The 13,032-nt window shown below is 46.2% G+C and overlaps 1 protein-coding gene across 7 annotated transcripts in view; it reads left to right on the top strand.

Moving 5' to 3' along the window:
* The window catches only part of DEPDC5 (DEP domain containing 5, GATOR1 subcomplex subunit), a 117,090-nt gene extending 104,591 nt beyond the window's left edge, over positions 1–12,499 (top strand). For 5 of the 7 annotated variants that reach the window (XM_080927116.1, XM_080927114.1, XM_080927115.1 and 2 more), the window contains 5 exons: positions 750–919; positions 4,272–4,443; positions 7,272–7,332; positions 11,178–11,260; positions 11,362–12,499. In XM_080927116.1, the coding sequence (XP_080783242.1) occupies positions 750–919; positions 4,272–4,443; positions 7,272–7,332; positions 11,178–11,260; positions 11,362–11,654 (779 nt within the window). In that variant the 3' untranslated portion in view covers positions 11,655–12,499. The remainder of the gene's footprint in view (positions 1–749; positions 920–4,271; positions 4,444–7,271; positions 7,333–11,177; positions 11,261–11,361) is intronic. The other 2 variants (XM_080927118.1, XM_080927117.1) reach the window with 1 other exon arrangement.
* The last annotated feature ends 533 nt before the right edge of the window (positions 12,500–13,032 follow it).

Raw genomic sequence — 13,032 nt, 5'->3', positions numbered from 1 at the left:
TCTGGACCTCACTGATTGTGCAACAAGCACTCTTAAGTGATAAGCTATTTCTCCAGCCCCCAGATGTTGTTTTTTGAGACAGGGTATGACTATATAGCAACAGTGTTCTTTAACGTATATTCCTCCTGTCTCGGCCTCTGGACGCTAGTATTATAGATTTAAGATACCATGTGTGGCTATAATTTCTTTTTATAGAATTTTAGCTCTCCAGCACAGTTGAGCAAAGAATTCCCATAGGCCCCATGCTCCTCTCACACTAAGTCCTCCATTGTCAACCCCCACCAGATGACATTTGTTCAGATCCATGAACCTACGTGTGTGCACTTTCTTCACTCCAAATCCATAATTTTCATTAGGGGTTTACTCTTGGTATTGGACATTCTGTGGGTTTGTATACATTTACAGTGCTGTATTTTCTATCATAGCAACAAATAGAGTCACTTACTCTAAAATTTCTTCTGTTTTTATAAGGTTTTATTGAAACGTAGCTGAACCCATTCTCTTATGTAGTGTCTATGGGGCTTTTGTCCTACAGTAGTATAGCTTCTTACAGACAGCTCAGAATGCCTAAAATATTTATCATCTAACAGCAAGCAGAATGAGTTTTTTTCTAGACCCCTGGGCTGTTGAGCCTCTGTTGGGCACTTGTGCAATTTCATACTCACGGTGCTTATTGTTTACTCTTCCCCATTACTACACGCCTGTACCTCTCTCTATGTGTCCCCACGCCCCACTGTGTGCTGACACAGCTGCCACTGTCCCAGAGCAGAGGACTGTCACCCTGGATGTTGATGTGAACAACCGAACAGACCGGCTGGAGTGGTGCAGTTGTTACTACCACGGAAACTTCTCTCTCAATGCAGCCTTTGAGATCAAGCTACACTGGATGGCAGTGACTGCCACAGTACTGTTCGAGATGGTGAGATCACTACCTTAACTTTAAGACAAGGGGGTACTTTGTAGAGGATCCTTCACATAACCTGTTGACCTGCTGGGATAGCCTTAAAACATTAAACAGAAAAGTTCAGAGTATAGACTAGTGCTTCCTCACCTTGGCATTACTGACATGGGACCAGATAATTATCTCTTGTGAATGACTGCCTGCCCATTGTAGTTTGTTGAACAGCATTCTGCCCTCTATCTATTAAATGCCAGTAGCACACCCCTAGCTGTGCTAGCCAAAACTTGGGATCACTGGTCCAGAGGGAAAAGCAAATCTCCATCTCTCCTGTGTGTCCTGGGACTTCCATCTAAAAGGAGTCATCACTATCACCATGCTTACAACACTCCCAGGGAGAGTCTGTGTATCTACAAAACAGGGATGGTAGGCTGGCCCTGGTTGTTCACACCTAAAAACTCAGCAAAAGAGTCACCACAAGTTCAAGGCCACTTAGCTCCGCAGTAAGTTCCAGATCTGTCTAGATTACAGAGGGAGAATGCACTTATGTTCCCATGATGGATATTGTTTACATTTTGTTTTTTTCTGTTACCTGTATATCTTCCATACCAACACAAATCAATCTGCCTTGTTTTTTGTTTGTTGGATTTTTTTTTTTTTTTTGCCTTATTGTTTTTAATGGCTACAGAATATTCTAGTATTTATTCCACTTTACCTCACCAATCCGTAGTTGGTTAATATCACTGGCTTTAACTTACTATTCCTCAAACAAGGGTAAGTTTGTCTTCTAGGGGCATATGGCAGTATCTGCAGATAAATTTTTGCCCTCTCCAGGGGAAGATTGGACAGCAACCAGAGTTGTCAGTGTTAATGAGCAAGTCCCTCTAAAAAGTGCCTACAGTGTCACAAGTGCCAGGGTTAGGAAGCCTTGCTAGATGGCCTTCCTGGCTTTTCTTGCTCCTGCTGCTCTATCTTGACCTGCCTGTGGGTCCTGTGCTATGAAGCTAGCCCAAACCACTGCCCAAACCACCTCACAGTCACAGCCACTGCACAGTCATAGCCACAGCCACCACTGCACAGCCACAGTCATAGCCACAGGCACATCACCATGAAAGAAGCAAGTTCTTATAAAAAGTTCTCCTTAGCCAGGGTGTGAGCATCCTCTCAGAACCTTCCTTAGCCATCACTACATTCCATTCCTCCTTTTATGCACAAAAAAATATATTTTCATGCATCACGTAAGTCCCACTGTCCTCTAACACCAGCCCAAGCATTTCACCACAGAGCTAAGGGCAGGTAGGAAGTAACAAGAGTCATTTAGTGGATGGAGTGCTGAGAAGTAAGGGCAGCACAGGACAGAGTTGTCATGAGTCGTAAGCTGAACGAGCGGTGTTGACACATACCTTTAATCCCAGCATTTGGAAGATGGAGGCAGGCAGATCTCTCTGAATTTGAGGGCTTTCTAGTCTACATAGTGAATACCAGGACAGCCAGGATAACACAGAGAAAGTCTTGGGGCATACCTGTAGTTTGTAAGCTTAATTTTGTCTTATAAAACATGGAGTCTTGGGAGTATTTTGCTAGGTGTCTATTAGGCATAGACTTTTTTGTATGTGTTAGTATCTTCAAGGACTCCTCCCTTAGAAAGGTACTTATCCAAAGAGCATCCATAAGAACCAAGTAAGGGGACAGAGTGTCTAGGGAGATGACTGGCTCAGTAGATAAAGTTCTTAATTGTACAAGATTGAGGATGCTCAGATCCCAGCACCTACATGAAAGCAAGACATAATGGCAGGTGCCTATAACACTAGAGTTGGGGTGGCACAGTCCGGTGGGGCTCAGGGGCTCAGGGGCCAGCCAGCTTAACCAAAATGACAAGCCTCAGAATATGTGCTTGGTGTCAAGCCAGGCAACCTGGGCCCTACATGGTGATAAGAGAATTGACTTGACTGTCACAAGTCCTTCCCTCCCCCTCCTCTCTTGAATAATAAGATGGGAGCTCTGGGGAGACGGCTTGGTGGATAAAGCACAAGCACGAGGACCTGAGTGTGATGACGGGCGTGGCAGCACCTGTCTATATCCCAGCGTAGGCACAGAATCCCCAGGAGGTAGCCTGGCATATGCAGCCACACATGCATTGTGATGTGTGCACCAGCACTCACACACATACAAACACACTTGGATCATGTACACACAAAATATGGTAGACAGTGGTGAGAAAACACCTAGCCTTGACCTTGACATGTCTTATGTGCACACACCAAAGGTCCAGGTCTAGAAGGATACCTTCTGCTAGTCATGGTGGCATATACCTGTAATCCCAGATGTGAAGTAAAAGCAGAAGGTTCCAAATCCTAGACCAGTATGAGCTACATTGCTCAAAAACAGGAAAGAAAGACAAGAGCAGGTGCTCATCTTGCTCAGTTCACCTTATGAAGGACACCAGCTCTTCCCCAGTAGGTTGACACTGGGATGATTGCATCTCAAAACAGCATGCCCACAGCACTCACGGACACCTGTTGCAGACAGGCAGAGAAAGGAGTGTTATTTTTACGAAGGAGTGTAGTGACTATATTTTAAAAGTTCAGCTTTCACATCCATTCATGTAAAACCAGGGAAAGTAGCTAATTCATTTACCACTGCATTTTGGTTTGGTTTGGGGTGTGCTGTTGTTTGTTCTTATTGTTATCTAACATTATGTGGGTGGTCGTGGTCTATATATGGAGGTCAGGGGACAGGTTGAGGAAGTTGGTTCTCTCCCTCCATTATGTGGGTTCCAGGGAGATAAAATGTAGGTTGTCAGTGTTAATGGCAAGTGCCTTTGCCAAACATTGAGCTGTCTCACCAGGCAACTAGTTTGGGGGTTTGTTTGTTTTTAAGTATCCATCCGTTTTATGTTTCTTAGAACATTACATAGTCAACAAGGGACTGTGTTGTTGGAGTTACAGGAGGATAGCTTGGGAGTTCCCCACAGTGTGTTCTGTGTGTGAAAGCTGGGCATTTTGTCTAGAATCCACCACACTCACCTCCAGTACACATCAGCCAGAGTGGTTATTTTCCTATTTCACACAACAAAGCTAGAAGCATTCAGCCTTTGTCCTGGTTTCAGCTTTCTCTTCAGTTCCTTGCAAAAGAAACTGAAGGTCAGAAGCTTGTGCCTTAAAGAGGAGCTGTGTGCTCACCTCAGTTTTTTCTAGCAGTCACAGGGAAGCACACTTTTCCTGACCAAGACGGTTGGAGCCAGAGGACATGAGTAAGTGAACATGGCGATCAGCATGTATGCCACCGCTGCCAGGCCTGCTCTGTGGAGTCAGAGGTATTTTCTCTGATCTAAAAGAACCCAGAGATGATGCTGTTTTGTATTTTCTTTCAGGTCCAAGGGTGGCATCGAAAAGCTACCTCCTGTGGCTTCTTGTTAGTCCCAGTTCTGGAGGGTCCTTTTGCACTGCCCAGTTACCTGTACGGCGACCCCCTGAGGGCCCAGCTTTTCATCCCGCTCAACCTCAGCTGCTTGCTCAAGGAGGGCAGCGAGCACCTGTTCGATAGTAAGAGCTGCTTCCCTCTGTAGGGTCTGTCTCACTGACAAAAGCACCTTCAAAAAAAAGTCCCCTTTCAGAAGCACCCTCTCCCATGTTCTCTCATAAGTGGAATCTAGATGGAAAATGAACAGAGACATTAACAAGAAACAAAAAGCAGAAGGAGGTATTGACTACTCAGAAAGAGAAAAAAGGACAAGTGGGCGGTGGGATGAGAGAGGGGGAGGAGGAAGATGCTTCTGTGAACTTTCCTAATGAAGCCCATCACTGTTCAATGAACATATGCCTAAAGAAACAACAAAACTGCAGGTTGTTTGAGAAAGTTATTCTACAAGGGGCAAAATAATCTGAGTTGTCCTGGATTTTCTTTTTTAATTTTTAAAATATCATTTTATTTGCATGAGTGTTTTGCTTACTTTTCTGTCTGCACCACACAGGTACTAGTACCCACAGAAATCAAAGAGGAAGTTAGACCTCCTGGAACTGAAGTTTTGGATGGTTGTGAGCCACCACTGGGGCGCTGGAAACTAAACTTAGGTCCTCTGCAAGAGCAGGCAGGTCTCTAAACCACTGAGCTGCCTCTCTAGCCCTTGTGCTGGATTTTATTAGTAATTGGGTAATATGGGATAGATCACTTCATGCTTCTGAGCTTTCAGTTTCTCTTACATGGATTGGAAAAAGCAACTTTGCCAGCTCCACAAGGCCAGTGTGAAGCAAGCAGTCGTAGGAGAGGGGATTGTGCGCTGTCCATCTCTACGCCATTGCTGTGTCCTGTGTGCTTCCAGCCACCTGATTTGCCTGCAGTGCTTGCTTTAATTTGAAGAGAGCCTTACATATGCTTGTCCATGCAATAAGGCCCTAGAAAGGCCATCAAAAGCAAAACAGGAAGCAGTGTTCTGTTGTGCAAAGTTGCAGCAGGCTCCCTGCGTGAGTCTCCAGTGCTATACCTCAAGGACTCAGATTAGAGCTGTACCTTCTGTGAGAAAAGGTCTGTCACAGCAGACCACCCCAGCTCGCCTTTTACTCACACTGTCTCCCCATCTACAACTCCCACTGCTATCAGCAAGCACACGTGCAGATGAATTCATAAATAGCTCCTAAAAAGCCTTCCTTGAGTTCAAGATGACATTTTCAAAAGCAGGAAGCTGGCATTGTTGCTAATGTATCAGGAGCTGATAGCAAGATTATAAATGTGAAAGACACGGCTCTAATGTAAGAGAAATATTTTCTTCCCACGTCCTTGTAAGTTTGTGTTACTCTAAATGGCAGAGGGTGAGGAGGGCTTACCAGAGGGCAGGCTAATCTAGAGATCTGTGATTTCATGACAAGCTGCCCTGCTAATTCCAGCAGTCTGTACTCTGCTTACAACCCAGTGGACATTCTGGTACCTGAGCTCTGCAGAGTTCTTCTGCATTGGAGGCCAGAGATTCAGAGCTGCCCAGGGCTGAGAGAGGACCCGAACTGTGAATGATGATGTTCTTCCCAGAGGGTTAGGCCAGGCAGTGCTGTTAATCTCTTGAGGGGCTACAGTTATCTTACAACATCCACAGATGCCTTCCTCATTGCAACAGGATTGCTAGCAAGCATTGTAGTTGATGGTTTTCCTGCCAGTTCTGACCTGGTCTTCTAAACCATCAACCTCAGTTGGTTACCGTGGTTACAGGGAACTGTCCTAATTTAAAGGAATAAGGACCCAAATCTAAAATTCAACTTTCTAGATAGGTGTCTTTTTTTCTTGTTTTCTCTACTTCTTGTAACGAGTCTACAACTTAAAATCTGAAACAAATGTGGTTGGTATATGTGTGTATATATGTGAGTGTGTGTTTGTATATTTGGGCGTGTCTGTGTGGGTGTGTCTGGGGTTGTATGTGCCTTGTATATATGACATTGTTGTGTTTGTGGGCATGTGTCTGTGTATGAGTGGATGTGGGGACTGTGTCTCCCATCTATTTTAAAGAAAGTTCTAATTATGGGCAGAGTAAGAAAGCCACTCCATCCCTAGTTCTTGGGTTGTCTCTACTATTGTTGCCAGGACCCTCAAAACCTCTGTCCATCCAGCTCTGCTTCCCGTTGCTATGTAACAGTGTTCAGCCTTCCATCCTTCCAGCTCTGCTTTCTGTTGCTATGTAACAGTGCTTGGCCTTCCCACCTGCTTTCTGCTTTGGTCCTCAGCAGCTGCCCTATGGAAGAGGGTGGCTGGAGCAATTTAGTTGGTGAGGGAGGAGCAAACTCTCCTGCACTGCTCGCCTCCTCTTCAAAGCTGATGAGTTCTCAAGAATCCCTTTTGTATTTATCTGCTTCAATTTCTTTACCCCTAAAGTGGAGCTTTGTCTTTCTTTACAAGGAAATGGAAGGTTAGTGATGTTAGACACAGGGTGGGGTAGAGGAGTTATTTTCAGAAGCACCTAATGTATACTTTAGTTTTGTGTTTTAATATACTTTCAGATCAGGTCTCATGGTACACACCTGTAAGTAAGTAGGAGGGTCAGGGATTCAAAGCCAGGTGGCTACTTAGACGGTGAGGCTAGCCTGGGCTGTGTGAAACCCTGTGTCAGAAACAAATGATAAACAAAAAATGACTGATCTGTTCAGCTTGAAAAGTAAAACATTAGCATAAGCCTCATTGAATTCTGAAGGTCACATTAGCTCCTGAGGACTCCACCTTTCTAGACTGTAGAGGAACTTGGAGAGGAATTATGGGGTACAAAGTCTCATTTCTGTAACTGGGTGGGGACTAAGATCCACGAGACAAGAATTGTCAAGAGCAATGAAGAGAACATTGAGTCTGTTACAGACCTTGTGATCACGGCTCAGCGTTTATTCCTTGTTCCTTTCAGGCTTTGAACCAGAGACATATTGGGATCGAATGCACCTTTTCCAGGAAGCCATTGCACACAGGTTTGTCCATTAGCAAGAAGGAACAATGACCAAATCAGGATTTTTCTCCAATAGCAGTTACTCAAGTGAAACCCAGTTCATTGTGTTTCGGAGGAACAGGGTCTGTCCTTCTAGAGCAGTGGCTCGTCACCTTCCTGCAGCTGTTTCCCTTCAACATAGTTCCTCATGTCCCCAGCCATAAAATTGTTCTGTTGCTACTTCACAACTATGTTACTGTTATGAATCCTAATGTAAATATCTGATATGCAGCCCCTGTGAAAGGGGTAGACCTCCAAGGGTATGAGAACCGTTGCTCTTGTGACAAACTCGCTGCTTACCTCCACTCAGACACAGGAAAGTGCTGCCCTGCAGTCTGTGGCTGTTGTCTCTCGGGCCTCCTTGCTTTGCTCTTTATGAGTAGGCTACAAAGCACCAGTTATGCTCTGGAGGACACAGGTGAAGGAAAGCATAAAGCCTCCTCTATGTTTTAGAAAGACAATGGATGCTTTAAAAAGGATGGATGAAAGTAGGTATTTCTTGGCACAGGACTTGTGCCCTGGGTAAGCTTTTCCTGGGCTCCTCTGAGTCACTGCCATCTTCACCGGTACAGCAGACCACATTGTTTCCAAGCGTCATTCAGCTGGTGTCCACTTGCTACTTATTCCTATGGTGAAACAAAGCCTCCTCTTACTGTTTCAATTACCTTCTGCTTGAAGCACCTTTGTATTGTCCTGTTGTCTTACATCTTCAATCCTAACACCTGCACCCTGAGTATTCCCCCAATACCCACCATTTATTCACAAGGTCACTGGTCTCTAATGTCTCCCACCCAAGCTGGCTTTTCCCTGCCTTACACCGTACTCTAAGATCTGAACGGTATGTATGTGTTCAGCGGCTGCCGTGGTGACTTGTTTCCTACTACTGCTAAAGGGAATTAGGTCTGAGCGGAAGTGAAGGAGGGAAGGAGCACAGTCCTTGCTCTTGGAAGCAGACTTGTCTGCTCCACCTCCACTCACACTGCCTAGAGACAGTAGAAGTCCATGGCACGCCTTACAGTGTAGTCTTCCTTTTCTAGCCCCTCTGGGGCTTGCTGGGCTCAGCAGGTAAATCCACAAGAACAGTACTCAGTAAGATGCAAAAGTACAGCTGCTGGACCTCTCCTTACCAGCCACCATACATTTTGACTAGGTATCTCCTAGATTTGACCTTCATTTGCCAAATCTGCTTTTTTTTTCCTTCACAGTATCCTGTCCTCTAATCCTCCTCGACTCAGGTCCTGGGTTTTTTTCTCTAAACTGCTGCCCTTTACTCTCAGCCTCTTTTCTAGTATCTGATTTCCATACGTGTCTTTAAAAGCTGTCTTATCCCATATGTGACTGCAGGAGACTCTGCTGTATGTTACCCATTGCCTAAGCCCCGCCTCCTCTGCCTCTCATTGTCTCCCTCTGCCAGGGACTCCCAGGTCCCTCTATTTTGAATTCCTCCCTCTCTGTCTCTCTGTCTCTCTCTCTTTCTCTGTCTGTCTCTCTGTCTCTCTGTCTCTCTCTCTCTCTCTCTCTCTCTCTGTGTGTGTGTGTTTGTCTGTCTCTCTGTCTCTCTCAGGGGCTTACTGTGTAGTTCAGGATGGCTTCAGTCTCCTGTGTCTGGCTCTCAAGTGTTGAGATTGCAGGATACTCCAGCGTAACATGCTTTAAATTGCACTTTCAATCTAGAGTGCTTTGTAGGCCCCTAGGAGGGTAGAAGCTTAATTTTCCATCAGTAGTGCCAGCAAGGTGCCTTCTCCAGAGTAGTTGTTCTGCTCATAGATCTGTGTGTAGTGCTAGGGGGTGGAGCCCAGAGCCTTGTGGGTGCTGGGTAAGCAGTCCTCCACTGGGCTGCATCCCTGGTCCTGCCTGTGGTTTTGCATGGAGTGGAATTCCAAGTGGAGATGTGACGTTGAAGTGATGATCTACCCAAAGGTCCATCTCAGAAAAAGCTAGAAAAGCTCCCATCACACACACTCACTCACACACACACACACACACACACACACACCCCGCAGTTCCCTCTGTGGTGGCCTCTAGTTCCCCCTCCTCCTAAATAATCTGGATAACTGGAGTGAGATTAGTACATCTTTTCTAAGGTGGATGCCCCTTGCCTTGTTGCAATTCTGGGTTGCCCCAAGTGGAAAATGAAGCATCCATGCATCATTGGGTTGAAATGTAGGTTTTCTGAGGTTTTTGTTTTGTTTTGGAGGGTGGGGGTTGGAGGTTTGTTTGATTTCCTTTTGCTTTTGTTGATTGTTTTCGGTTGGGGGGGCTCACTATATAACCCTGGCTGGCCTGGAACTCATTTTTGTAAACTATGCTGGCCTTGAGATCTGCCTGTCTGGGGTTAAAGTGCTGGGATTGAAGGCATGAACCACTATGCCTGGCTAAATTGTGTTTTTAAAAAAATAAACATCTTGGGGCTAGAGAAATGGCTCAGCAACAGAGAGTGATTACTGCTCCTTGTAGAGGACTCAGATTTGGTTCTGAGCACCCACACTGGGAACACACAGCTCACAACTACCTATAGCTCCAGCTCCAGAAGATCCAGCACGCTCTTCTAGCCTCTCAGGGCACTTGTAGTTCTGTTTACATACAAGCAAGTACACATGCATGCATACATACATACATATATACACACACATAATATTTTTAAACAAATCAAATTAAAGGTCTTAGACTGGGCATGCAGGTCAGTTAGTAGAGTGTTCATCTAGCATGCAGCAAGCACTACTGGTGCACACCTGTGACCTAGCACTCCAGAGCTAGAGGTGGGAAGTCATGGTGAAAAGTTAGCCTCAGCTGAAGCATGAATTCGAGGGCTGCCTGGGATACCTAACCCTGTCTCAAAAGTAAATAATAAATAATAAAAAGGGTCTTTCCTTGTGACCTAAAGGAGAAATGAGACAAGAAGCCTCTGGTCCAGCTGATTATACTAAGTAATCAGTTTCCTTGGTTGGAAAGTAAGGAAGAAACCCGGAAGTGTCCTGTAGATGCTATCCATTGAGTTTGCGTGCTTGATGTGCATGTCGGGCACATCAGCCTAGAGCTGGCAGCTTGGAGGATACAGCGCAGCACTTCCCCGGTGAGCTCAGTCCAGGAGAGAAGATACTTTTTACCTCCTACATCGATGCCTTCATTATGTAAACTCAGACACAGAGGGCAGAATCTGGGCACATCTGTTAGCACGTCCTTTACAGCTCTTAGCAGGTGGGGCTGGAATAAATGTGCTCTATGGGAATAGAAAAACCAGGAATAGAACAGGCTATAGATAAGAAGTGGAACAGGACAAGTCACAGATGAGAAATGGTTTCTGCTCATTTCCCATTTCTAGAGCACAGCACAGCAAAGAGCCTTGGATTGCTCCGCACCTTTAAGGAAAGAGTTTTAATTAAGATACCTCATTCCATTTTCAGTGAGGGCCTTTATTGAGAACCTTCTCAGTGTCAGCATAACAGGAGTCAGGTGTGAGAAGGAAACATAAGACAAAATGGGGGTTGGTGAGCGGCCTGTCAGAATAGACTCCACAAGAGGCAGAGTGAAGGTTAAGTGGGGACCACAGAGAGGAGGCCGTGTGGGTACGGGGGGTGCTAAGTGGGAATGGAGTCTGGAGAGAGAGCTACAGCCACTGCAGGGCGGAGTAAGCCATGAGCAGGAGAACTGGCAGCCTCCTGCAAGGCAGGTGTTGAGAACTACCAAGGACAAAAATACTTAGCCTGCATGCTCTACACCAGAGACCTTCCCACATTCCAGCATCTTGGCCTGTCAGAGTTTAGCTGCACACCACTTTGTTTCTCTGGCTGATGAGACCATGTGTCCGTGTGTCTGTTCTTACCATAGGTTTGGATTTGTGCAGGATAAATATTCTGCCTCTGCTTTTAACTTCCCTGCTGAGAACAAGCCACAGTATATCCATGTCACAGGTGAGGAACTGTGAATGTGGGTGGGTGCAGGAGTCCCTGCCGGAGCCTGCAAGGCAGGGCCCCCAGGGTCAGCTCCACTCAAACTTGGTCTCTCCCTTCAGGAACAGTGTTTCTTCAGCTGCCGTACTCCAAACGCAAGTTTTCTGGGCAACAGCGGCGGCGGCGGAACTCTACCAGCTCCACCAACCAAAACATGTTCTGTGAGGAGCGGGTTGGATACAACTGGGCCTACAACACCATGCTGACCAAGACATGGCGCTCTAGTGCCACAGGGGATGAGAAGTTTGCTGATCGGCTGCTGAAGGACTTCACAGATTTCTGCATCAACCGTGACAACCGGCTGGTCACATTCTGGACAAACTGCCTGGAGAGGATGCATGCCAGTGCTCCATGAAGCCAGGCTGCCTGCTTAGAGGCTGCGGGTGTGCTGGAGCTGGCCTTCCAGCTAGGCTCTGGGCATCAGGCATCAAGCTGCTCCTGTCAGTGAGTGGGGCCACTGCTGAGACTTCTCCTCTGCACAAGTATGAGTGAGGAGAAAGACGAAGCAGCTGCTGCCGCTACCACCACCCAGATCTCACCATCATGTGCCCGAGGCAGGGGGAGGCACAGATTGTCTGTGGGAGGGAGTCAGTGTCTGGGAATGGGGTAGGCAGCTTCCATTAGGGTCCTTTTTCTTCACCAGCAGTGGGCTATTTGGAACAGAACCTCCTGCTTTCTGCCCAAGAATGTGTGTGTGTAAGATAATTCTGTGACATAGTGTACCATTGGCTCACACCAGCTGTACATATGTGTACATAGCAGAAGCAAATAAAGCCCCCCACACAGTGTCTGTTTCTAGCCTTGATCCTAGCAGCAGTCCCACCATGGCTGGAAGCCAGGCCAGTCAGGTCACCTTAGGTGGCCAGAGGGCTTCAGGACACATCAGTCTGGAGTCTGGCCATGGGCTGACTTAATAGGTTTCTTTTTTAAAGTCCTTGGGCAGGAACAAGGAAGGAATCCTGGACAGGACTACTGAGCAGACAGTCCAGTCCAGCAAGAAGCTCTAGGCTTGTGCTGTCAGATAAATGCCTCGTTAAGAGGATGAGCCAGCTCAGGAGAGCACACATTGTGGCATTTCTGACATGTCCAAGGAAAGCTTTTGGCTCTAGACTGCAGACCAAGAAGACCTGGTAGTCATAGCTACTGCTTCCTCATGCACTAGAGCTAATCACACACTGCAGCTTTCACATCCCTTTACCTTTCCTGGGCCCTGTGTCCAACTCCAGGTCCAGCCTTCCATGTCTTTTTCTTATCTTTAGAATAACTTGTCTCTGGTTCATCCTACTGTACTTTCCTGGGAAACTGGGAAAGTCTCACTTTGGGGCTGGAAAGATGACTCAGTTAAGAGCACTTAACTGATCTTACAAAGACCTAAGTTCAGTGCCAGCACCTGTGAGATCACTCACAACCATCCATAATGAGAGTTCCAGGGGACCCCACACCCTCTGTTGACTTCCTTTGGCATCAGGCACACATGTGGTAAACATATGTATGTATGTATGTATGTATGTATGTATCCACATACAAGGAAATTTTCATACACATAAAATAAATCTTAAAAACAAATAGGCAGGGCTGGAATGATGGCTCAGCAGTTAAGAGTACTAACTATTCTTCCCAAGGAACTGAGTTCAAGTCCCAGCAACCACATGGTGGCTCACAACCATCTGTAATGAGATCCGATGCCCTCTTCTGGTGTGTCTGAAGATCACTACAGTGTACTCATACATGAA

Source organism: Micromys minutus (assembly GCF_963924665.1).
Source record: "Micromys minutus genome assembly, chromosome: 1".
NCBI lineage: Eukaryota > Metazoa > Chordata > Mammalia > Rodentia > Muridae > Micromys > Micromys minutus.
This window is presented reverse-complemented; position numbering and strand designations above follow the sequence as displayed.